The 25,730-nt window shown below is 39.0% G+C and overlaps 1 protein-coding gene across 3 annotated transcripts in view; it reads right to left on the reverse strand.

Annotated features, from left to right (window-relative positions):
* Positions 1-25,561, reverse strand: part of LOC122567059 (mucin-17-like) — a 381,861-nt gene extending 356,300 nt beyond the window's left edge. The window contains exon 1 of one of the 3 annotated variants that reach the window (XM_043725153.1): positions 22,058-25,545. In XM_043725153.1, the coding sequence (XP_043581088.1) occupies positions 22,058-23,511 (1,454 nt within the window). In that variant the 5' untranslated portion in view covers positions 23,512-25,545. Of the gene's footprint in view, positions 1-22,057 lie in introns of all 3 variants that reach the window. The other 2 variants (XM_043725154.1, XM_043725152.1) reach the window with 2 other exon arrangements.
* Positions 25,562-25,730: the final 169 nt, after the last annotated feature.

The following is a 25,730-nucleotide window of genomic DNA, read 5'->3' on the forward strand; positions in this document are numbered from 1 at the left end:
ATTCTCCACACGAGTAAACACGACCACGATCTCTCCCGAAAAAATGAAAAAAGAGCACCGAAAAAAAAAAAGAGAGGAAGAAAGAGAGAGAGAAGCCCTGTTCAGATGCATCGGTCCGTTGATTACACACGATCCCCAAAAATCTGGAACGAACATGTGCGCAATGTTGCAGCAGAACCAGACGAAAAAGAGCGGATGATCAATGTCCGTGGCGCCGAAATGCACACATTCACGCTCTTGTCTCCATTTCATCGACCCAGTACACCGCCTGCCTCTCACTCTCTTTGTAAAGTTTTCTCGATCCATCGTTGCTAGCTAGTTTTCCGGCCGGCTTTCAGCAATAACCGTGCCTAGCCGAAACGTGACGGCTACACGTGACATAAATACGTGTTCCATGCAGCGTATAGCGCATTCACCGCATGCGTATGCACGTGAACATGTGCGTACACATGCTAGCGCATCGTGACCGAACCTGGGACCGCGTACGTGTGTCGATGCTCACGCCTACTACGCATCATGTGGCGGCCGTATGCGTGACCCTCTGTACATGCGTAAAAACGTGCATGCGTGCGCCAACCCGGTGAATTCACGTGTACACGAAACTCGAATGCAAAGAGCCGCGCGCAATCGCATCGCGTGCCACCATTGCGTTCCATGCAATCACCGTGACTCAAGATCACGGTGCACGATCCGAGTCTCGGCCCCGTAGGGGAAAACGTTTCGCTCGATTTAATTGTCGGATCGAGATTTCATAGCAAGCGAGTTTTATTCGCCAACCAACAGGCAAGCTTAATTTAAACTTTAATACTCGACGAATAAACGTTCCGGCTTTGTTCGAGCCGCTTAACGCTTCGAGCATCGACGCTTGTGTCTTTGTGCGGCAATCGTTCAAAGCGTATTGCGTAAATTATTAGTTACAGAAAATTTTAATATTCCGCGTATATAAGGAGGTCGTGCTTCAAATAAAATAAGAAGCGTAAGAAATTATGGATACGTGTGAATCTTGTAACGTCTGGTCGCGTAAAGAGAAATGATTTACGCTGCATGTGCATACCTACGCATAATCAAACGTATCTTACATAAAGAATACGTTTCTCTGCCAAGGTACGACCCTTCTGTAAACATGAAATTCAGTTTCATTTATATATCGTAGTTTGATAGATCTTTGACTAAAGAATCAGATCTAAGCTTATCAAAAATTCTTAACCTCCGTGGATCGCGCAACGTTCTATTACATTTACCAAACGAGAAACTACAGACGACTGTATAATCCTTCTCTTCGGAAACGAATGAAATTTCGGTTATAGTGGACTATTCGGCTTTTGCACGTTTGACTGCAACTACAGCCTTTAAACCTCGCGAATACATCGCCATCGTTCATTCCGCAGTTTATTACCCAGTAAAAAATTGAACCTTGCCATTGTCGACTATAAAACGCCGAGAATAACACGAGGGTCACATACCAACGAAACAGCATTACGATTAACGCTTTGACGCGTACAATCACACCGTCGCGTCGCTGTAGAAGCAACGAAGAAGAAAAGTTGCACTCGCGAAAAGTCTCACGCGCTCTACCGTAACGGCCGTGAAACCACCGTTGCACGTATTTTAACAGAGAATTTTAGGCCGTGAAACGGTGAAATTGCGCCACGACCGATTCGTTGTCGACCTCTGAACGCGCGTTTAGTACGGCAACGCTCGTTGTATCGTATTGACGCGTGTACAGGTGTACGTGTTGCGCGTAGGTGTACAGCGTACACGTGTGCACGTGAGATACAAACCAGCCGACCTTGCACCCACCCTCGCCCACCCAACAAAGCCGATCTGCCTATTGATTACGGGGGCGCACACTTGCCAATTTATCCGTAGGCAGAAAACAACACGCGAGCGTGCCTGTACGTGACAATGGAAAAGCAGGAAACCCCGATTTCATGCAATCAATGAGCACTGGCGGCGTCGTCGTCGACGACGCCGAGGCCGGCACGGATTAATCCGGCTTTACGACGTACTTTTTGTTCACCCTATCTTCTCTTCCTCTTTCGCTTTCTCTTCGTTTCTCTCCTTTGCTTTCCTACCCCTTTCTGTTCGCTGTCACCCCCTCGTCACCGGTATTTGCTTCAATTTCTCTACACCTCTCTATCCCTCTCCTTTTCTCTTACCAAAGCATCCGTTTGGTCCTCGTATCCCGATAGCCAGTTCTCGCATCGAAATACTGCAGAAAGAGCACATTAAGAGACGAATTGCCTAAGTCGGTTCGTTGCGCCAATTACTTCCCAGACGATTGTCGTTTCCTCTCCACGCTTTTCGTGTTTCCCTTCCGCGCTCCCTTCTCTTTCTCGCAATATTATTGTCCGCGTGCCCTTTTGCCGAGTAATTACCGCAAAGCTGCGCCACATCGCTGCGTATCATAACGGTGCTCAAATATCGTCGCGTCTCTCTGCTCCAACCGTCCGATAAACGCTTAAACGTTGCTGCACGTCGACGCACGATGCTTTTGGGGATCGACGATTCCGCGTTACTAATTTTAATCGCGATGCAACGTACCAACTATATTAATTATTATTCGTCTCGTTTATCCTACTCGCAAAACCCTCTTCTATAGAAGGTCAACGTTCTCTCACGATATACATAGCGTGAAAGTTGAATTGCTGCAGCAAGTATATTCGTGCAACAGTTAAATCTTCTTTGAAAAGCTTTAGTGGATATGGAAGGAACCGAATCGATTATAATTAATAGATACCGGATCGAATGGTATATCTTGACGCAGATCCACGTTCCTGATACCACTGTTTACTTAACACGATGGTTATCGCAGGTACTTTTTCTCCTCGTGTATGACTTTACGACTGGAACCGTACGATTTAAATGTAAACGCTGCGTTTACACTCCCATCACGTCTCCCATCAACGCGTTAAATAGAATTTGAACGTACTGTGAACGGATCGTGATCATACTGCAACTGCATGTGTAACATAAATCAAGTCTGGAAGCATAATGTATTACAACTAGCACTTTCCCTCTGTACTCGGTATAAATTTAATCGTCCAGTTGCAGATTTCAGTTGTGTACTTGGCGGACGTGTAAACGAATTATTTTCCTAAATAGGACGATCGAAATAGCATGAAATTTCCAAACCATTATTTATTCCATGATTGAAAATTATACAAATTCCGAAGAGTTTCCCGCTATAATTAAAATACCTTTGTGCGCAGGCAAAAATATTACGTTCATGTTACGTTAATCTTGATTCTGAAAAAATAAAATCTGGACAAAATTCCAGACTATACTCGTTGACGTCTTTATTATATTATACAACCACCGTTCGGCAATTCAGAGGTTTTTCTTCGACCGATTTCTTTTCAGTAGGACGGGCTTTTAAACATTTTTTTTTTTGTTCAATAACGATGCAAATTTCAAACGAAGACTCTCTCCTTAATTTTATTGAAATTAAAAACGAATAGCTCGAAAATAGAAGGACGCTTTTAAACGCTTCCTCGTAATTTGTATTTCCGAGTAGCGTCATCTTGAAACCATTCGACGAGAAAGTTTCCACCGTTCGAAAATATCACGAACGTCGAAGGTTTAAGCAACCCCGTAAGAAAAAAGGTGCGGGGTATAAGAGCGAGGGTGAGAAGTTGAAGTTTTCACGAGGGAGCCAAAAGAATTCAGAAAGGTACCGCAAGTTTCACACAGTTATTTTCAATTATTAAATAACGCGAGCCCGTATACTTTCAGTAAATAGTATCTATGTATACGTAAAATCATGACCAAAGTCAGCCGTAAAATTGCGTGAAAAGAACGGAGAGAATTTGCCGTTTCGCGTGTTCCATTTATTCGCGCTGAAAATAATAAAAAAAAAAAAGAAGTAAAATATTTCAGCAGTCTTTTCTATATTTCTTCATTGTAGTTAAAGTGTAAAAAAGAGAAAAGAATTAAGCGTAAATACGTAAGATTAAATTTTATGCACTAACGTAATTTCAAACGACTCTTTATGGATTAAACACAAACTTTTTCTTTTTCTTTTGAAACATCGATAAGGAAACTGAACTACTAAAATAATTCTACTCATAGTCGATTATCAGTCAAATTTCCTGTTAACTACAAATGAGATAGGTACTGAGTCTCCCTCCACGACTAATGAAATACACTATTATTTTCAAGGTCAACTGCTGTATCTTCCGTTGTATCAGCAATTCGATAGAAAGTATGATTTTCCTATTTAGTCCATTTGCTATCGCTTTACAAATTCGAAACGTTATATTTTTCCTTGACATTTGTCTACACGATCGTTTCTATTATTCAAATTGCGACACGTGTTTTATTGTATACTTTATCGTAAAAAATGTCTGGTAAAAATGTCTCGTTTCTGGCAAGATTTTTAATTGAAAAATTTTTTTGTATTATAAAGTTAAATAGCCGCGTAATTCCATTATTATTAAAAAAAAAAAAAAACGATAGAAGACGGGAGAAAATAATCGGAAAAGATAATATTACAATTAGTCGATAATAGAAATGTAAAGATAGAAGAAAAATTTACATTTGTATTTAAATTTTCCCACTTTTTCCGCCCAAGGCGGTAAATAAAATTGGCGTACAATATGTAAAAATACGCAAAACACCCACAGTAAAACACTTGTTATAACGTTTAGAGGGCGAAACAAATTTCTATGTACGCAGCTTCCATTTCTTCAGCTTTGTTTAATTAGAAATCCGATAGTAACAGCAATAGTGGAATAAATAGTGGTATTCTGCACCAATTGAAACCAATGCTGATTTGTCAAGGCACGAGGTAAAAGGTAATCAAGATGCTAGTCGCATCCTTCGACATTCACGTTAATCGATTCGATTGTGAGTTATAGGAATAATTCATACATGGAAGATTATGTGCCGACGGTACGCAAACGGGTAAATTTATGCGTCAACAGAAGATAAATTCAGATCGTATTGGTAAAAAGTACAGTTCAAACGAATAAATTCGAATTTCTGTCACATCTCCGATATCGAATGTTTTCGTTTCATTATTTACTTCTATTGCGGATAGCATGGAAATTCGCTATTTTCTCCTTTAAATAAAAGATAAACTGCATTAAAAGATAACCTGCTGGCTATAGGTAGAAGCCCAATGATATTTATGATAATTATCATTAAGAATTGTGATACGGAACTGAATTAAAAAGGAGAACGTTTCGGATCGTAAATAGAAGGAACAATAACAAAAGAGATTAAATAATACGTTAAATAAATTTATTATATTGTATCGACGATTTTATGGAATTTTTTGTCAAATTAAATAAAGCGATTTGTTCACACTGTAACAATTTATTACGAAATTTTGAAATTAATAAAATAAAAATATAAAATACTGTTAATATAGAAATATTTATTTATTGTGGAGAAATTCTCTCTCTCTCTCTATCGCAGTGAACGGATATTAAATAATGTTAATATATGTACGTATAGTAGCATTTATATCAGAGGAATTTTATTTTTTTAATTAAAAAGACACAAATTCTGTAAAATAATTTTGCACCGCCCGAAGCAGGCAATGTAGTTATGTGATTCTATTCTGATGAAACAAAAAATGTACGCAAAAAAAAAAAACAAGCAGAAAAGGCTGGTAAATTTTCATACATATATCCTGGTTTTTATAAAGTTCATTTTTTAAACATTTTTCAAATTGAATATTTGATACATTGCCACGACTCATATTCAAATTTTTTTTTTAAGTAATCGTTATACCAAATACGTTGCACGATAAGATATTAAAAAGGTCCATAGAAATATGTAAAAATGGCTGAAAGAGCCGCTTTAATTTGGCTCGTTAAAAAAAAAACCAAAATAAAGGAACTGAACGTGCAAAGGAAACCCAAGCCGTGTTTGAGTTAGGTCAGTGCAAACACTTTTACAGGTAGTAAATGTGAAACCAGTAACAGGCAAAGGTTAATCCTTTGAATCCATTACCTAAACACTTCTCGTGCTTATTGCGTGTTCTCTCGTAAACGGAAACATGATATATTATTGTTTGAAGGACAATCAGTAACTCTGTTAGCACTTCAAAAGAACCGTAAAATGTCCTACTACAAGAACGACTAACAATACAAGTTTACTTTACAGACCCGATACAGCCTCTATTCAAGCATAGCTTCTTAAGCTTCTTAAGCTTCTTAAGAATATATATGTAGATACTATTCTTTCAAACTTCAACATTCTATGAAGTTTAACACCTTCGTGCATAATTGAACAGACACTTAACCGAACGTTTAAAACGCAAAAAACTATTTTGAAATGTTAGTTTTAACACGAATTAAAGATCACTGCACAGATTGCTACTAATCCCAGTGTTCCTCTAATTCTCTGTTTAAAACACAGTAAAATGACAAAAGACGTAAATTAACTTTTAAATAGCCGCAATAAAGCAGAGGTTGCGGTTTTTATTTTTATGGGGGTTCCGTATCGAATAAGTGTCCCTTTGATTCTATAGAAGCCACTAATTCCGCAAAATTTTCAAGAAAGGAAATCATCTTCGCTTTCTTGCTCTGTTTGCTAGTAGACATAAAAACGCCAGGAAGAGCAATTTAGCGAAGTGAAAGTGGAGACTTTGGCCTTTAAAGTAACCCCAAGTCCATCGTTACACGACTTTTCTCAACGAAGTTATAACAGTTCAGAAACCGAGGATTTTTCAGGAAAAATTTCTTCACTTTCTCATTTTGCGTATGTAATTTTGCTATGTAATACGAACGAAATGATTAGACTGCAGATATTTGCGCAAATTCATAGTTCTATGAACTATTAACATAAGTGAAGGAATAGAACCTAAACAGGGACTTATTACGCCTATTGTGTTTCTCATATTTTACATATCTTTGCATATTACGTGCATTTTTGCGCATTTGAACCTCTCATAAATGCATAAATGTCGGCAATCTAGTAATAACTAACATTAGAATACTATTTCATATTTTTCTTTTCTTTTCTCGGTTTTTTCAATGTGAAAATTCAAACTATTCCCTTGTAACGTGTTCGATAATTGAATGGAATGAAATTAATTTAATATCAAAGCGAAATTACAACCTTACTAAACAGAAAGAAAAGAAATATCTAACAAGATAACCGTACTAAAATCTACAACCAGCCAATTACTAAAATGAAAGGATGTAATCTTCATATTCAAAGGCAAATTCACGTCAATATTTTATGTCCATAACGCTGGTAATTGAACGGTTTATTCCGTGTCCCAGCTAACGCCACTTTCCACGCTACGATGACGTAAGGTGCTCCTTTTCCAAGAAAACAAATTAAAAAGATTGTCATCGGTATCGTGGCCCATGTTAATCGTGCAAGTAGAAAGCGAGCAGAATACATCGTTGCTTTATCTCCTGATAAGCCGATTTCGCTGGTTGATCAGCTTTTATATCCGTAAATCCCATAAATTAGCCGAAACCTATTAATAGAAAACGGACACGTCAGCCAATGATTTCTAAACTCCGCCCAATACAAGGAGAAAATTCAATCTCGACACGTGTACACTATTGAAATGCGGCATTGTGTACAAAAGGTCATTCGCGATAGTGATCTCATAATGGCAACTAATCATATTTTTAGGAAATACTCGCACAGGATGTTACTCAGAAACGAATTTCTAAATATTTGCTTCTCGGTGATAGTAATTTATGGTCTCTCTCTCTCTCTTTCTCTGTCTTCGTTTACAAATTCTCGAGAAATTAATGAAGTTCTAAATTACACAGTATAACTTTCTCAATTTTCACTTCAACGCGTAGAAAACAAATTGTGAGAAAAATGTGAGTAAATCGTTTGAAATATTGCAAACAGAATAGTAGATAATACGAATGAATTTATTGAAAAAGTACTGTTACTCGAAGTGATGTCTTAATTATTGAGAAAATTAAACGTCGCACAAGGTATCAATTATTTTCAATTCATCGATATTTTTCGCGCAAATTACCAACAATTCTTGCATCGAATACGTTTGAAGGAGTTCGAATAACACGAAGTTAAATTACGCGTTAAATAACATAAAATCAAAACGGAACATTTCCATTTGATAGTTGGTCTGTGCGTTTGCACAATATGTAAGCATTGTATATCTGATACACGTTTTATAAGACCTAGTTTCAGCTTGGCGTAACTCGATTCATGAAATACAACGAATTACTCGATCACAATGAGTTATTATCCTCGTTAACCGGCAACTTCCTACATCGTGCCTGAAAATTAGTAGCTCTATCATCGAAAACGACTGCAATATCATTTTCAAAGCGTTCCCTTCGTTCGGAGCGTTCTACAACGCGAAAATTCCACCGACGAGGTTGCATCGAGATTGATTGTGTCTCATTAATGCGGTGACGTGTATCGCCGTGTACCGTTTACGAGGACAATGTTAGACGAACGTGAAATTAAAATTGTACCGCGCGGTATTGCAAAATAAACATAAAAGATTCACCGCTATAAATCGCCAGGGCGGCGTGCAAGCATTTTATCGTTGCACTAAAAGCGTTTTAAAATTAAAAGCGACATTATCTAGACTTTGGTTAAGCGGAGCTCATACAAGTTTTACGAGGATGGCTGATACCTCTATAAATAGTTCGGGTATCAAAGATCTCGCGTTGTTTGCCGTTCAAAATTAATCTCGTCAACGTATATCCGACATAGCAAACGTAGTTAGAAACGATGATAATCGGTAATACGACTTATTCGTGATCGGGGAATATTAATTTTCGTGTAGTAGTACACGGCCGAAATAATTCCTGTGGCGCGTCTAAAAGAACCCGCATGAACCATCCGATCGATATTTGCAATGTCAAGTGCCCTGCCCCGTTACATCGCGTGAAAGCTCAATGAATCTATTTAAAGATCACATTACGATCACGCTGTCATCAAAAAACGAACGAACGAGCGCCGTATCGGAGTGTGAAATATGCATCATGTATAGCTACTGTATCGCGCGAGATATTCGATTCGTACAAGTCTCCTTATCTTTTATCAATTTGTCGTTAATTTATCTGCGTACGTTTCAAATTCCAGTACTCGTTTATTACACTGGAATATTGCAGGCACGTTAATTATATAAGGAGAACGAAAATTTCTTACGATCATGCTAAGCTTGATACGATTAAGAAGCGGTCACGATTACGATCACGATCACGATCACGATCGCCCGGACTACTCGAATATCGGTCGGTTCCATGCAGGCGACATTTGTGTGGCAGAGGTTCGTTATCAGTACAAATTACTTGTGCTCCTACGCGTTTAATTTAGTTCGCAGCGTGCAATAATAATGCTCACATGACAGCCGTAATTGCTCTGGATCGATGATAACGATTCAAGATCAAACCACGGTGTATCGACTTTCGACGATATGAAATCAAAAAAGCATTTAGATCGGGAAACGAGTATCAACGAAACGAAATATTTAAGTCAGTCAAGTTCCCGGGAAATTTGATCAACATGGAATTTCACGTTAAATTAAGTTTCATAATATTTGCATAACGTATGAACTGTTCCTAATTACGGGATAATTCAGATAGAAATGAACTAATGGACCGAGCAAAATGGGCAATGCGTCACAGCTGCATTATTATAGCGATTGTAATTAAGCATGTCTGTAAATTTTACATTATATTTCTACAACATTTTCACGAAGATCAATTCTTTTATTTCTAGAAAGAATAATATTATTTCTCATGGCCGCAAGAACTAGTATTATCCTATCGTTTAAGATGCTTTAAGATCTTATTCTATTGCCTGAAAATAAGTTTCCGCTTTACGTAGAACGGGTGATTTTCAAGAGAATCTGATAAATCAGCTTAATGCAATAATATAATTTTTGTTGAAAGGTCAGATGAACCAAAGCAAATTTGTTTTCGAAGCTATTTATAACGATAGTGTGTTGTAATTACCGCACGTTCTGAGAAGATAACTTATTGTTAGTACAGCACTGGCAAACATAATAATTCAAGCATCTAAAATACAGTAGACTTCTTCCTATTATACAATAAGCTGCACTTTAATCGATTATATCTTTTATTAACAGATCCATGAAGAAAACAATTCAGTCAAACACAAGTGAATACACCGCACAGATTTTATATCGAAATGACATAAAAGGGAAATTAGGCATACGTATAAAGAGACTAAATTCAGAAATTCTGTCTTCTTAACATTATAATTTAATATGACTTATTAGGATTACCAATTACCAATCTGTCCAAATTATTTATTTCTCACCTAAATTCATAAATATTCAATAGATATTATTTGTTATAATATATCATATCTATACGTAATATGTAAATAATTAATATCATACGTGAACATGTGTATATATTATTTTATTTACACGCTACAAATGATATCGAGCGTATATTTTCAAATTAACCGGCTAGCCATTTATACAGCGGAAGTACAACCCGCAACAGTCGATTAAGGGAAGTCCATCTGTTTCAAAATTACCTTAATATCGTAAATTCAACCCTTTACATTCCACCGATGTCGTTTCGGCGACGTTTATAACGCGCAAATTATTATATCACGAGTTGTCCTCGAGTATAAGACAATAAGACAATCAGAAAGATTATTGCGCATGTATAAATAAAAATTCACCATCTCTTTATCCTTTCGAAACATAAGTTTTAGTTTCAAGAAAAATGCTGGGGTTGCTAATCAACTTGCTTTAAAAAATTCTCAACGCATAAATGATTAAAAAGAAAATGTTAATGAATAAGATTACATTTTTATTTGCGCAAGGAAAAAGGGTAGTTCTACAAGTGCTCGTAAAACGTAGAAAATGAATCACCAAGATTTATGTGCAAAAAGTGCGATCGAACAGCGCTACTCATGAAAATTACCCGCGCGAGTAATCGCGAGCAAACGAAGATTTTTCAAGTGTTTAACGAAGACTTATCACAACAATGTTTAAAAGTATCTTTGTTTAATCAGAGTGAAACGACGAGTACGCGATACACGCATCAGCCGTAGAACCAGGTGCGTATTCTCGATGTTATCGACTCAGAAACACGCCACGCGGCGCCGTAGTGCGTACAATCAGCACAGCTATAAATTACACACCGCGTGTATTCTTGCGCGTAGATCTTCGACGCCAGGGAACTAAGGGAGGGAGAAAAACAAAAAAAAAAAAGAAGAAAAGGAGAGAAAAAAGCCGACGGAGAATATACAAGAAACGCGTGTACGCGATCGCAAACGTGCGCCAATGACGATAACAAATTGACACGAACAGCGAAACAGGAACATCCTGATCATCGTTTATCTTCACAGTGAATGATTTTATCGTACGAGTACGAGGAAGAAAAGAAAGCGATGGTAACGTGGATCGATCGGCTGCGATGAAAATTCTGATCAGCGAGACGAGCAACTTAAAAACACTGGGTAAACTCGATACGCCCCGTGGAACGTTATTTCGACGATCGATGCCAACCACAGTTTCTGAACAAGTGAAAACTATAATTAGCCCATTACTCAATACAAAATGCGTCGAAAGCAATTCAGGACCTTGACGGAAATAAGACCGTCAGGCGATGAACGTTATTCCACGAGAATTTGATTTAAGATTTAACCAACTGATATAAATATTTGATTTAACGATGCTCGTATTCGACGTATTCGATTAAATAAATTTCTTAGGTCACCTAGCACAGATCGTAAGGAACAGTCAAATATGATCAAACGATATCTTTGTTTTGTTACCATTTATATAGCTTAAATACCTTTTTGTTCATTCTTAAAACTTCTAATCTAAATCTACATTATATTTTAGACAATAATTGCACATTTGGCTCAACAAACGGTCTCTCTCTTGATTGACTTGGTAAAATTTATATAGCAATCCCACGGATAAACGCGGAATACAATAAATTGGGAATACATTCTTTTTTAATATTTAATTAAAATTAACCCACTCCGAGAGTTAATTAGATTAAGATTAAAGGTAATCAAAATTCGGTCGTATGATCAAGGAATCCAAAATTATAACGGATAGAGATCCGTTGTTAAACATCGGATGATAAATTAGAAACGAGCGAGAAGACTACTTGTTTAATAACAAACGAGAGCTCCAGTCGGTAAAAAGAAAAAGAAGGTCGGCAACGGTCGTAAAAAAGACAGCCCTCAGGTTTTAATAAACGGGCCAGAGTCAGATTAGTCTGAATTGAGTTCCACCCCACCTTTCAAGAGTCCACGAAATACGAGTGTAGATACATAGACACGGAGGGATGGCTTGCAGATTGTACTGAAATTGCGAGTCACGGGAATTTCCATCGGTATGGCCAGCCGACCTCTGCCACAGTTTTTCCCATCTCTCTCTCTCTTTCTCTCGTATTCTCAAGGAACATAGTTGCAGGGATTCAGGGGAGGAAGTTAAGAGGAGCAGTCGGAGAGGAAACGTGAAAACGAGGCAAACACTATGAAACTATGAAGAACGTGACAGGGTAGAATGGAACCATAGAACAGGAACCATAGAGAAGAAAGAGAAGGAGACGAGAAACACTTGGCGTCCACGGCGACAGAAGGCTGGTTTACCGCTGTTTCTGGTTTTCTCGTATCCCATTTAGAGGATCGCCCTTCTAGAGCGTCCCTCTCTCTGTTGGAAGAGAGGCAACTTTATCTCAGACCTTCCCGAGGCAGAACATCGCGGTAACTAAGTACCCCAGCCACGTGTGCCTCTTCTGCTAGATTGACCCTGGCCACGATTATTTTTTCATTCATCATCGGGCAACACGAAATATTTGATTTTTTCGAGCTCATATATCTCCAAACGAGGAACACGTAGAACCACCAAATATGGATCAGTGTCGCGAAATACCGTAGGACTCGAGCGAAAAGTCAGATTCAACTCCTTCAGGATTCGAACACCCGACCGCCGGTTTCGTAAGCAGTGAGGATTACCGTTACGCTACCGACGTTATGCGAAACTCGTTCTTACCAAAACCTTCTGTTGAGTTCGTCTGATCTTCGATGATACACTTGGATAGCACATATGTATATCCTATAGAGTGTACTGTTTGCCCACAAGTTTCAAAATCTTTGCTACCATAAGTTTTTTTTTTTTTTTAATAACTGTCAGTCTTTTCTTCTTTTCATTCGACTTTTCTTGCTTACAGACATAGATCAACCGCGATACCTCGTAATTAAATTGATTCGTAATAAATAAAAAAAAGAAAAAAGAAGAAACGTTATGTTAGAAACAGAATTAAGCCGAAAAATACCAAAAATTAGAGAAACACAATTACGCGGCAAATAATGCAAAAGACGTAACAGAATTAAATACGAAATTTTCTCAAATTTAAATCACCTTCCGAAACCTTATTTAAATGCAGGTTATAAATTTCGTATCAACGAGGAACGAGTACCGTATAATGTATAGTGTACAGTTTCCCGTGATATCAATCAAACTCGATGACTCACGAGCATCGTTCCAACGTACGATGTATCACGGGCGCATCCCGAGGCTAACGAGAAACGATGCTAAAATTTAAACTACAACGGGCCATTGACAAGGTATACAGAGTTCGCGAGAAAAACGAAAAACGAAACGAAAGAAAGAGGGAAGAAAAAAAAAGAGAGGAGAGGATCTTATCGCCGCGACGGTTATGCAACTACGCCGTGGAATTAACAGCTTCGACACGCAACGATGCACCTGTATAGCGATTTTCGTGACGTACCGGTGATTTGGCGTGTTTAGCAAACGACTTGACGAGTCATTAAACAGAGAACACTGGCAATTAATTATCACGTTTGCGTAATCGCCGCTCGACGCCGGTGGAGGTGTGGTTGCGCAACTATCGCTCATTCTGTTCTCTCCTCTCGTCTCCTCTCGTGGCCGAGCGATCCCTCTCTTTATCCCTTTTGCTCGGACCGGGGCCCTGCTGACCCACCGCCCTCGCCTCCGCCATTTCCTTCTGCGTCGTCCCAAAAGCAACGATCTAATCGTTCGTGCTGCTAACCTTAATTTTCCATCGCCACACATACGCTACCGTTCGTAAAATATCCGGACAGTTTGATCGATTAGTGGTAACAGTATTTGCATTTTACCAAAGTGTATAATATACGAGAGAATTAACGACCGCAGACATTTACGACCTCTTTTTCCAGATCGATTTGATTAGAAATTGGAATTTTCTGTTTAAAAAATTGCCAGTATTATTGGTTTCGATTAAGTTTCATTTAATTAGTTTGGTATCATTGATTAGAACGAAAATCGTCAATGTGCTCGATGATTTTAGGTACCACCGCTTCAATTTATATACCTGCAGGTTTTATCAGTTTGGAAGAATATTCCTTATCTGGTTCATGGTTCAAGAACTGGGCGATCTGAAGATAAAACTTTTATTGTTGCATCAAACGTTTACGATTAATAGGGACACAGAAGAGTGGCAAAGTTACGTGGAATTACGAATGGCTATATAGCGTTTCGTGTATCTTGAAATCGTTCGTATTTTAGTTACTCTTAGTCGATGCAAAAATTATTTCGTGCGACGAGCTTTACAAAATTAAAGTTAAAATATCTTTTAAATCGTAAAACCGCAAAGCTATCTTATAGAGGATAAAAATGAACAACGACTAATGTATAAAGAGACACGTATAATGTTTGCTATTAATACTGTAACATTACAAAATTCACAAAATGATGGATCTTCTCTTTTGAGAGATATACGCGATTTTTAAAATTATTACTTCTATCGGCACATGTTATCTTTTAATAGCCAATTTTCTATTATTACATTACAGATGTTTATGCAATTTGTAAGAAATTTAAACGTTTCAATTTGTACAGAAAGCATGTGTCATGAAAAAAGATACCCAAGATAAAATACTCGTTACGATATTTACAGGATGAATCAAATCTTTATGTATTAGATTCCATTTCTTTAGCTAAGCGCGTAAATGTATGGGCTGCCATAGATATACCTACTATTCACAGATATCGTAACGACGAAGGATAAAATAAAAGCGTAGATCCTCTTAACCGTAATTTCTTCATTAAAACACGTCGTGTGAAAAATAAACTAGTACGTATTGGAATACTTTTTAGTAATGTACATAATATATAGACATCGTATACTGCGAACGCTTTGCCAGTGGCCTGTTGTTTTTCTCTTCGATCGATCTTCATTGATTTCACGGCAGAGCCACTTTTCCTGCCAGCCAACCGGCGGCCGTTTGTGTTACAAATGAGCGAGCGATTCTTCGCTCGATAATAATCGCCGTACATCAACACGCAAGAATGCGGTAGAATATGATTCTATTAAAAGACACGTTCACCAATGGGGAAAGAAGATTAAATGCCGTGACGAGTCGTCAGCTCTACGATGCATTTTAGAAAGCGGTACACACGCTCTAGGAACATTTCGATTTTAAAATAACGCGCCACGCGCTGCCAGACCAAGTGAGAAGAAGATATACTGAGAGCCGTGAGAGCAAATGCGACAGGTATTTTAGGAATACCAAATGATACGTGAAAGTACATCAGAAAAGCATGAATAGTCACATGTAAGTATTATCTTAAGTACTACCTATTCTATATTTATTGAAAATGCTACTTTCGTTTAAATGTTTACGATTAATATAATTGTGAATTTGAACATCTTCGGTACAAATCCTTCTCTGTATTTCGTGGAAAATGCTTTATCTTATATCTTTGTGTATGCATATTTTAGAGAGACAAGATACGTTCATGACTTGAACAAAGTTTTCTTTCTTCTTATGAAGATTACGAGCAAGTATACACGAACTAATTGTGGTATAAGTCTACTAAATTGTAAAAAGAAAAAAAAGTATTCGATGTTTCAACTTTCAACTTCGAGGAAGATACAGCTGTAATGCGCGCTTCTGCTCGATGAAAATAATTAGAGAGACTTCGTTGAAGGCATACAAGCGTTCGTAGGCCACAGCAGTGGAATTTTTTTCCACGCATAGATGTATGTGTTCATACGCGAAGAAAATTGATTTTGCTTCACTCATACACACGCCTATAGCTTTATAAACGTATTTTTAATCAGCACTCTTTTCACAAAAGGAAAAAAAAAAGTTTCTGTCTTTCTCATTTGCGTGTATAGAAAGTGAATAGCTCGGACGAAAAGGTTCATTTGTAAATGGTATTAATATTATTTCCGTTTTCATGAATCATTCTATTAAAGTAATTGCATACACGAATCGCGTATAAATATGTAATTAACCCTTTGATCAGAGAAGTACACAAAGTAATTAACGCTTTATTTATCTAATCCATAATTGTTTCCTTTTTCTGAACGAATATTTTTATTCCTCGTCGAACATTAGAATTTTATGCGCAATCTCATACGCATACTGATTAAGTAGTTGCAAAAAAAATAACACAATTCTTTTCTTTATGGAAAATCATATTTTGTAAAATCAAGCTGGATGGGAATACTAGTTGAAAGCTATGTTGAAGCTAGTTAAAAGTTATGTTGAATATTCTAAAGCACATTTACTTTTAATATGAAAATTTGTTAACTACGTGCTTAATAATTGGAATACTGTTTTGAAAAGTGTGTAACGTTGGCATAAAAGTAATCAATTTAGAAGAAAAACTTTAATAGACCCGATATAATTAACATACAATTGACGTTGCAGAACAAACAATGACAATCGATCGAATCGCTTGCGCTTCAATTTATACGTACTCAATCAGATACCGAAAACGTCCACGTGGTTAATTACTTGTTTATAATACCATTATACAACCATCCTCCGAGATTATTAAGCAACTCGATGCTTTCAACCAGTAATTAATATTTGTTTCGAAATTCGATCCATATCGTCATCAAATGTTTAAGAAACATAAATAACAAATAATATGCGATGAGAAATGCAACAACCTATTGCAACTACTAACAACAGATAAATATTACGCGCATTGTATATTTTAATTTCGCTATATGAAATGTAATACTTAAGAAAATTTTAAATTAAAAAAATAAGCGAAACTTCTATACTTTCGATTAATTTTTCTCTTATACGCAAAGATACGATATTGTTAATATAAAAGATATTGAATATTTGTATAATATTTATATATGTATGTAGAATAGTTAGTAAATAGAAAATAGAATATGAAAATAAATACAAAATGGAAAATAAATAAAATATGAAATTAAATGATATCAAATTTAGAGCGTGGTTACTTCATACTCGCGGCTAGAAATAGAATCGATAAGAAAGCATAAACGAAAATAGAAGCAACGTTGAAACACATTCCAGACCATAGAATGGAAACCGCTCACGGGATTATCCTTTACCCTAGCGCAATTACAAATTTCATGATGGCACTTAACACTATGCAAAGTAAGTATTCTAATGAATATTCAAAGTGCTTAGCCAGGAATAATTGCAATGCCAAGTATCTGTGCTGAATCTCGTAAACTGCGTCGCAACAGCACTAATTTAAATAGATTTACATTAAAAACAAACATGCCAAAACATCCATCTAAACGGGTCAAATATTAATACGTCGTGACACTTCAAGGTACTATTCTTGAATGTACTAACGCTTCCCATTTGAATGGAATTATAATTGCAAAAGTGTTCGAATAATTTCAAGAACGAGCAGGTGAATATTTCATTGCCATCAATTTCCTATCCTTGATGATAATTCCTTTCGCTCGCTTCGTTTACCTCAAATTTCAAGTGGCAAACGTTTAGTTGTTCCGTCTTTAATTTTATTTAAAACACGGTCCGTAGTTACCAAAGAAAAATACATAAACTGGCGAACAGATGTGAACATAAACTAAAATCTGGCACCTCTTGTGCTATAACTTACTAAAGATATTAATACGTTGAGAAAACGATGGAGAGAAAGAGAGAGAGAGGGGGAGAGAGAGAGAGACGCACACACAGAAGTAACAAGTTTTGCATTACAAACTCTTTTCTCTTTTTATCGGAGCAATTTTTCATCGCAAGATTGAAAAAAAGAAATCTTTGTTTTTTAAATTACGTATCGAATAAGGAGAGGTCTGTGCTTGTTCTATTATCAAACTTCTTACTACGAGAGAAATTTTATTGGCGCTTGATACGATAGTCGCGCTACGAATATCATAAGCTTTTCGCGAAATTACTTTGCTCGTATCCGAGAGAAATATCAAAGAAAGAACCACGATCGAACGTCTCAGACATCGCAAACTTGCGTCCGAGAATCTCGCAGAACGTTTACCATTTCAACGCGAATAGTAGATATGTATATATGAGACAAGAGTCAGGTCAAAAAAGTAAAAAAGAAAGGAAGGGACAAGCGGACGAAAGAACGAACGTCAAAGCTGAAGCTACGGTTGATAGGAGGAGACAACACGACGGTACACACGAGAAAAGAGAAAAGGGAGAAGGTCGAGGGAGGACCAAGAGTCCGAGCACCTAGGAGGTATGTACGAGAAGAGAGAACGAAAAGAGACAACAGGCCAGTAGATATTATAAATCAAGAAGAGGTCCGTAAAGGGAACGTCGGTGGCGAAGGCGAAAGAAGAGTGAAGAAGAAACTTACGAGGGAAAACAGGGGAGAGTATGCAGGGGTAAAGGATAAGAGAGGAGGGGAAGCATGGTCGTACATCACCGGTGGTATTTACGACGTACCATCGTAAATCAATGATCGCACGAACACCGCAGTTCAACGAAATTCCTTTTCCCTTCCTATATATGCCCCCCTCTCCTTCCTTCCGACCATTCCTCCGCTTCCTGTACATGAGCCGATGTGAGAATCTGTCCTGCCATACATCGCCTTGGACGAAGGATGCTGAAGCTTAAGAATCTTTGAAGGAATCCTTGCCCCACAGCCAAGATATATCGACGATTTATCCGGCAAGACAAAAACTATTTGTCTTCGCTAGCAGAATTTTCGAACGTAAGATGAATTCATCGTTTTCGTCTTGAGCAATTTATGCGGCTACTTTGACAGCATCGCCGATCTTAGAAATCTTTTTCTCGATGAACACGTCGGATCACGATTATAAGGAGTCTCGCCAAGGTCTATAATTTAGCGATCACCAATTTCGACCAACGGTTCAACGATTTCTTATTACCGACGGCCAATATGCCGTCGATAAATCACTTCTTAAGAGCGATGCTATAGGAACCGCAGTCAGGAAATCATTGTTTCGAAACGATGTCCATCTTGTAAATTTAAAGCTTCGCAGATATTTGAATCTAACATAGAGAAGAAGGTAAAAAGTTGTACGAGTTTGCAGCAATTTTCTTATCAAATCAGCGAGAGTAAAGAAATTGGTACTTTAAAACAGATAGAAAGGCAAGAACATAATTTTTCATCCCTTTCGTTTATTCGAACAAGCGCTTTAGCAAATAGGAGACAACTAGAATCGAAGCGTTTCGATTTGTTTCCAGAAAGAATAAAGGACGAGATAAATATATGTACACGAATATAAATCGGAATGATCATGCGTCCGAAAGATTCTTCTCCGATGAGAAAAGAAAATGGACCAGTGGGCTAGAGTCATTCAGGTAACGAAGTATTGTTTGTCAGGGTTCTTTAGACGTCGTTTAAACCGTGACTCGTGGCAGCCTGGGAAGGATCGTTTAACGAGGTTTGCAACAGACCAGGTCAGACCTTTTCTCCGCTATGGTACACGATTACGCCACGAGACGATACCCTTTGCGCTTTGCAGCATCTCAAGGAATCAACTTCCCTCGTTCGACATAAAGGTAGATGTGTCCCGTCGCAGCTGATCCCAAGTGATCCGTGTAGAATCACGTTGCGCGATTGTCGAGACCGTCACTCGCCAAGTCAACTAACCTGGGGAAAGCTGCATCTACGCGCCCATCTCAAGTCACTCACAAAGTACGATTTTACGTCTGCTTAAACCTCGTAGAATGGTTTTAGAAAGATGTTTTTGTAATTCTTTTGGAATTCCCTCTTTATCCACAATTCGATTAACGCTTTTTCTAATAGACAAGACAATGAACAATAAACTCGTGACAAAGCATTTTACTCTAAGAAATTTTACTTTAAACGACGATTTGGGGATAGATAAGTATTGCAATTTAAGAAAATAAGGTATGTCCGAATCCTCGTTGCATTCCTCAAACTGGCGTTATTTTCCCTTAGAATCCAAATCGAATACGTTGTTTAAACGTTGTATTATTGCTAGCTAATTTGGAAGAAGAAAAAATAATCGCTCCAAAGGAAATAATTTTTATACAAGACATACGCATATAGGGAATTTTATAATATAGACAAGAAATTGTTGAAACCTGCTGCAATGTGAAAATTATTTACGAGATAAACGATGTTGTATCAACTATCCGATAAAAAGATCCTTGAGAACCGCACATGTACTCGTCACGAAACGACCTTCTTCTACGCCAAACAGCTACAAATTTATTTACCTACGCGGCGCACGTCGGAGAATTTAATCCGTGCAATTTTTACACGTTGCGCACAGACGGGACAAATGTGCCCTTAGAAAAAAGAAAAAGCCGGAGGAGGCAAAGGAAGACAGTGGGAGGATGCGTAGCATCTTGGCGGAGACAACCGTAAAAAAGGCACGGTGGAAAAGATGAAAGTGACCCTCGAACGGACTTTGAAAAGAACCATAAAAGTACAATGAGGGGTTAGAAGGAAGACGCCTTCGCTTTCAACGTACTGGATAAGGACGGGAAAGGGGGCGTTCAACGGAGAGCCTTGGCTCCCAGAAAATTCGTGTTTTTTACTCGAACGTCGGGAAAGATTACAAAGGACGGAAAGGGGACAAAACCTTTTTAAGATCTACGACGAGAGAAAAGGCGAGTGTCTCTGTGCTTAGGTGACGAATCTTACGAGCGCTTGTTACGCTCGATGCTTTATTATCAGAACGAACTGCCGTAAGTCATTTTTGACTAACGATCTTGTTTCTCTGTGAGACCTCACCATGCCTACGACCTTACGCACAAAAGAGGGGGATCTCTCACGTGGCAGTATCCCCCGGTTTCTATCCTAATTTACCAGTCACTTCGCTAATCTTATTTGCCCGACGCTGGACACAGTTTAATTCCATTAGCGAAATTAAAGTTCTAGCAAGAGCATTTAACCGCCGATCGATACCACTAACCCGCAAACCACTGAGACAAACCCCGATGAAATCAATTCTGAATAACGCGATAATAGAAATTTTTAACGATCTATGCGACTAACAATCGTATTTCTTTATTTTTCGTGTGATACGAAGCAGGCGAATGTCGATAGCGAAACTACCAATTTTAGATCTCGAGATTTTGCATTTAATAAAAATGCCGTTTCGGTAAAATTAATGTTGCCTTTTATTGAAATAGAAACGCGATTGTGTACACTTATTCAGCTTCATCGTATTAGCTGAATTATAATCATCTACGTATAGCATTTCAAGCTTAAGTTAAACTATAAATTAACTAATAATATGTAACTTGAAGTATTATTTATTCCGTCGAAAATATTTTGCAATTTGTGAAAATCTCTCTATTTTTTCTATCCGTATATTCGCATTCCGCTCTATTTTTTTTTTTTTTATTTAATTTAACTCGGAATATTTGCAAATCAATGATGCCATTAAGATGACTTATAAATAATTAATACAAATGTGAATGCAAATTAAGAATAATACAATGTTAATAAACAGACGCAGTCATTCTAAAAACTGCATATCATGAAGTATATGATACGCATTATATAAGTTGCACAACCTAAATTACTATATGGTAAAAAATGAAGATACATTTCATGAAATTTAATTGGACAAAATTTCGTTTCTCGTTATACATTGGAATCTATCTGTCTTCCATACGAATTACGACAATCGTTTCGTCATTGCATTACACATATAGCAATAACTGAATCGTTCAAATATCGTGTTAAAGAAAAGCATCTACTATAATTACCATACGTACAAATAAATATCATACTCCTAAATACAACACTGGAAAATAGAAAATATAATCATTTTGGTTCCAACGTATTACGCAATAACAGAATGAAAAACGAAGTGAAGACACATTCCACACAAGCCAATTAGAAAGCGATCGTGACCGGAAAAAACGAAAGAGAACTCACCTGATATAAATGATGACCCCGTTGGTGCATATCCTTTTCCATCCACGTGGTACCGTAATCGCTTGTTGCTGCTGCTGTTGTTGCTGCTGCGTAATCACTGCACTACCGTTCATCGTCAGCACTACATTTTGTTGAACTTGATTATTGTTATTGTTCGAGTTGTTGATGCGCGGAAGCGGCGGCTGACGCGCAGCCTGCTGCGCGCACGAACCGCCGCCGTTAACCGTCGTCGCGGCAGACAAGCCGTCGTGTGCCGATTGACTTTGACTTTCGGGGCTGCTCAGGCTACTATAAGTCGACGATTCACCGGTATCAGATCGGACAGAGTCACAGCTAGTCGCACCACTACCACCACTACCAACAACAACAACACTACCGCCACCACTGACAACACCGACGTTCGAACTGGACGAAGAAAGCGACGAGCCGGTTTGGTTATCAAAACCGTCCTGTTGCCGGCTCTTCTCGTCCATATTGATACGTTGCTCGACACTGTCGCCTTGAAAAACACTCGCGGACGCTTGAGACGATTCGTTTCCCTGCCGTACGTACGCGACACAAGCGTCGTCGTTTAAAAGACTGATACAACCCTCCCCGAGATTACCCTGCGTGATTTGACTGCCGCTATTGTTATAACCCGTGTCAGCTAGTCTCGCTCCAGCTGGATAAATTTCACCGTGGATTCTCGATGGAAATAATTTGTTGGGTAGCATCTCACCGGCATTCACCCTACCGATCGGCTCTACGTTATTGGTTGCGAGGTTTTCGGTATTATTCGAGTCGTTTTCCAATGGATTTCGGTTCGCCGGATTCTTCGTGTCGCACGCCGACACTACGCACGTCATCGTTGTGGTCGCGGACGTGCTGGTTGTTTCAACTAGATTCGTTTGTCTGTATAATAAACCGTTGTTGGAAACGATCGTTCCGTAATCTTCTTCGTCTTCGGTGTTACTGGTCGACATGGATCGTGCCGATCGGCTCGACTCTCCATCGGTGGACACATACTCGAGTGTTTTTAACCGACAACAACTATTGCTGCCAGCTACGGCAACCGTGCTGCCAACGGCGCTGTTATTATCGTTGCAATAAATGGCGGTTTTGGCGGGAAACGTCGCCGCCGCCGTCGCCACCTGCGGCGGCAGAATGCCGGCGTACGTCGCCTGCTGCGGAGACTGATAGCCGACTGCGGTAGCAGCAGCAGCAGCGGCGGCGGCATTCTGACCGACCGCCGTCGCGTACGCAAAATTCTCCCCCGATACGTAGACTAGAACGCTATTTTGTTGAATCCCCTGTGCGTGCTGCGGATGCTGTTGCTCTTGCTGTTGCTGCTGTGGTTGCTGCTGCTGCTGCTGCTGTTGTTGCTGTTGTTGCTGCTGTTGTCGATTATGATGATGATGATGACCGTGATTCGGGAGAGCAGGGTGCGTGGACGGCTGCTCAGGCTTGCCGGCCATGGTCCAGGTCCAGCAGCGCTGCAAGTAACCCCGACACCGACATCACTGGAACGCAGGTAGCACGCCTACGTGGAGACACCTCCAGGTTCTGCTGCATCCTCCATAAACGGGAATGATCACGCGTTTCCCACCACCGAAATCCACCGCGTTCTTTCGGTCGTTCCTCTTGGCCACGCACGCTCACCGATCATTACAATCTCACACCTGTCATCCACGTTCTCGTTCTTCGACATCCTCGGCTTTACCGCGCACGGCATACCAAATGGATAGTTTCACCGATTGTTCTTCGTTCGCTCGATTCTTAATTTCTTCGCCAATTTTTAAATCACATACACGTTCACAAACACTTTCCTCGTTTCTAATTACAGACTCGTCGTACTAACGGTGCCAAGATTTTGAAATTGGAGAGCATCCGTCGGATCACAGACACGCGCTATTCACCGGTCAATGTCCGTCTAACCTCTCTCCTACGATCGGTGCACTCTACCATGGTACTAGTTTCGTTGGTTGTTCGTGATTTTAATGCGTCGGAGATCACAGTAAAATTACGTCAGTGTTATTCTCCTTATCCGACGATCACATGTTACAAGAAAATAATAAGACGAGTCGACATCTTCCATTCAGTTAATGTGTTTTTGTTTTGAAAACTTGTTTGCTCCGATAATAAGAGCGTTATTTCACTTTCTTTCGATTGTATGCTTATGCGGGCCAATAGATATCTTTTACGAAAGAACAACTCAAAATCGAATAATTACTTACAATGGATAAGTAAATCGTGTTTCGTTAAATAAATCCTATGACATCTGCAATGGGAAGAAAACAATTCCTTTGAAATTGTCATTCCCTATACCGGTTCGATGTAGAGCAAGCGGATAACATTGTTTATTAGGAAATTACGCTTCTGCTGTCATTTACAAGGTCGATTTACAAAGCGACGGCTCGCTCATTTGTCTCGTTCACCGATTCAGTCGCGTCGAAACAACACAATGGGGCCAAGCATTCAACTAACCTAGACTCTTCAACGCACTGTTATTTGTAACGCGTGTACTAGGTTACGCCGAAAAAACGACGTTACGAGTCAGAGATTTTTCTCAGCGTTGCAGATGCCAACGAGTAACGTTTAAGTAAACTTTGGTGAAAAAGAATGCCACACTTCTAAACAAGAAAAATTCAACTATGTAAGAAAGTCAGGTCGTTGAGGTCGTTGTGTCATTGCCACGGTCCCGTCGCGTTATTCGCGGTCGCAATTCTGATTACTCCGTTTCACATGTACGCACTTCTCAACCGAGAAATAACGAAATATTATTCGATTATGTCATTACGAGCCACTGTCACTAAAAAAAAATACGCTACTCTGAATCTTCGTTCACACACTAAAGAAGAAAGCCATTTTCTTCGACACTGAATACGTAAAGGTTAATAGTGACCGAGCCACGACTCACTCGATCGGTAATGGCGCGAATGCACTCTCGGTACAAAAAACACTTTATATTGCCGTAACAATTCGCGTTAAATCGCACGGACGGACGTACGTCGTGTTATGACGCTGTGTCATCGTCACAGCAGCAGTAGCACCACCACCACCACCACCACTGCCTCCACCACCACCACTAGTACTACCACCACTACCACCAGTCGCGGTTACGAACTCGGGTTAAGTTAACTAACCCTCTTCTCGACTCGAACACCTGCGCGGGCCGCGCTCATCGTTTTCACCGAACCTCACTTCTTGATCGCGTGGAAACGCACGCTTATTATATTCTGACTAGCACAGTCGCTTCGCTTTCTCGCACTGATCCCTCCTTCTCTATCTCGTAATCACTTTCTTTCGTGAAACACTTCTTCGACACCAACCATCGAACGAAATTCCATTTTGCAGATCTTATGCGTACGCTGTTTTCGCGTAACTGATATTGGAAAAATATGGCTCCCTCCGCATACCCAGAAACCTTTGCGGCATCTCCGACGTCTGGCTTTCGGGCACTCGTATACGCACGTTACAAAAACATCGACCCTCGCCGCGATTATATCGCCATCGTTAGGCTATTCTACGTAACTCAAAGGCACGTTAACATTGTTACTTCTACTAATGCCACTATTTAATATACTCGCATGCGTATTCCGTTTAAATTTATACGTGCATAATAAATCTTTCGTAAGTGCCGACACTTAATTAAACTAAAACTGAAAATTTAGGAAAATAATTTTCTCAAATGTAT

This window comes from Bombus pyrosoma, linkage group LG4 (assembly GCF_014825855.1).
Source record: "Bombus pyrosoma isolate SC7728 linkage group LG4, ASM1482585v1, whole genome shotgun sequence".
NCBI lineage: Eukaryota > Metazoa > Arthropoda > Insecta > Hymenoptera > Apidae > Bombus > Bombus pyrosoma.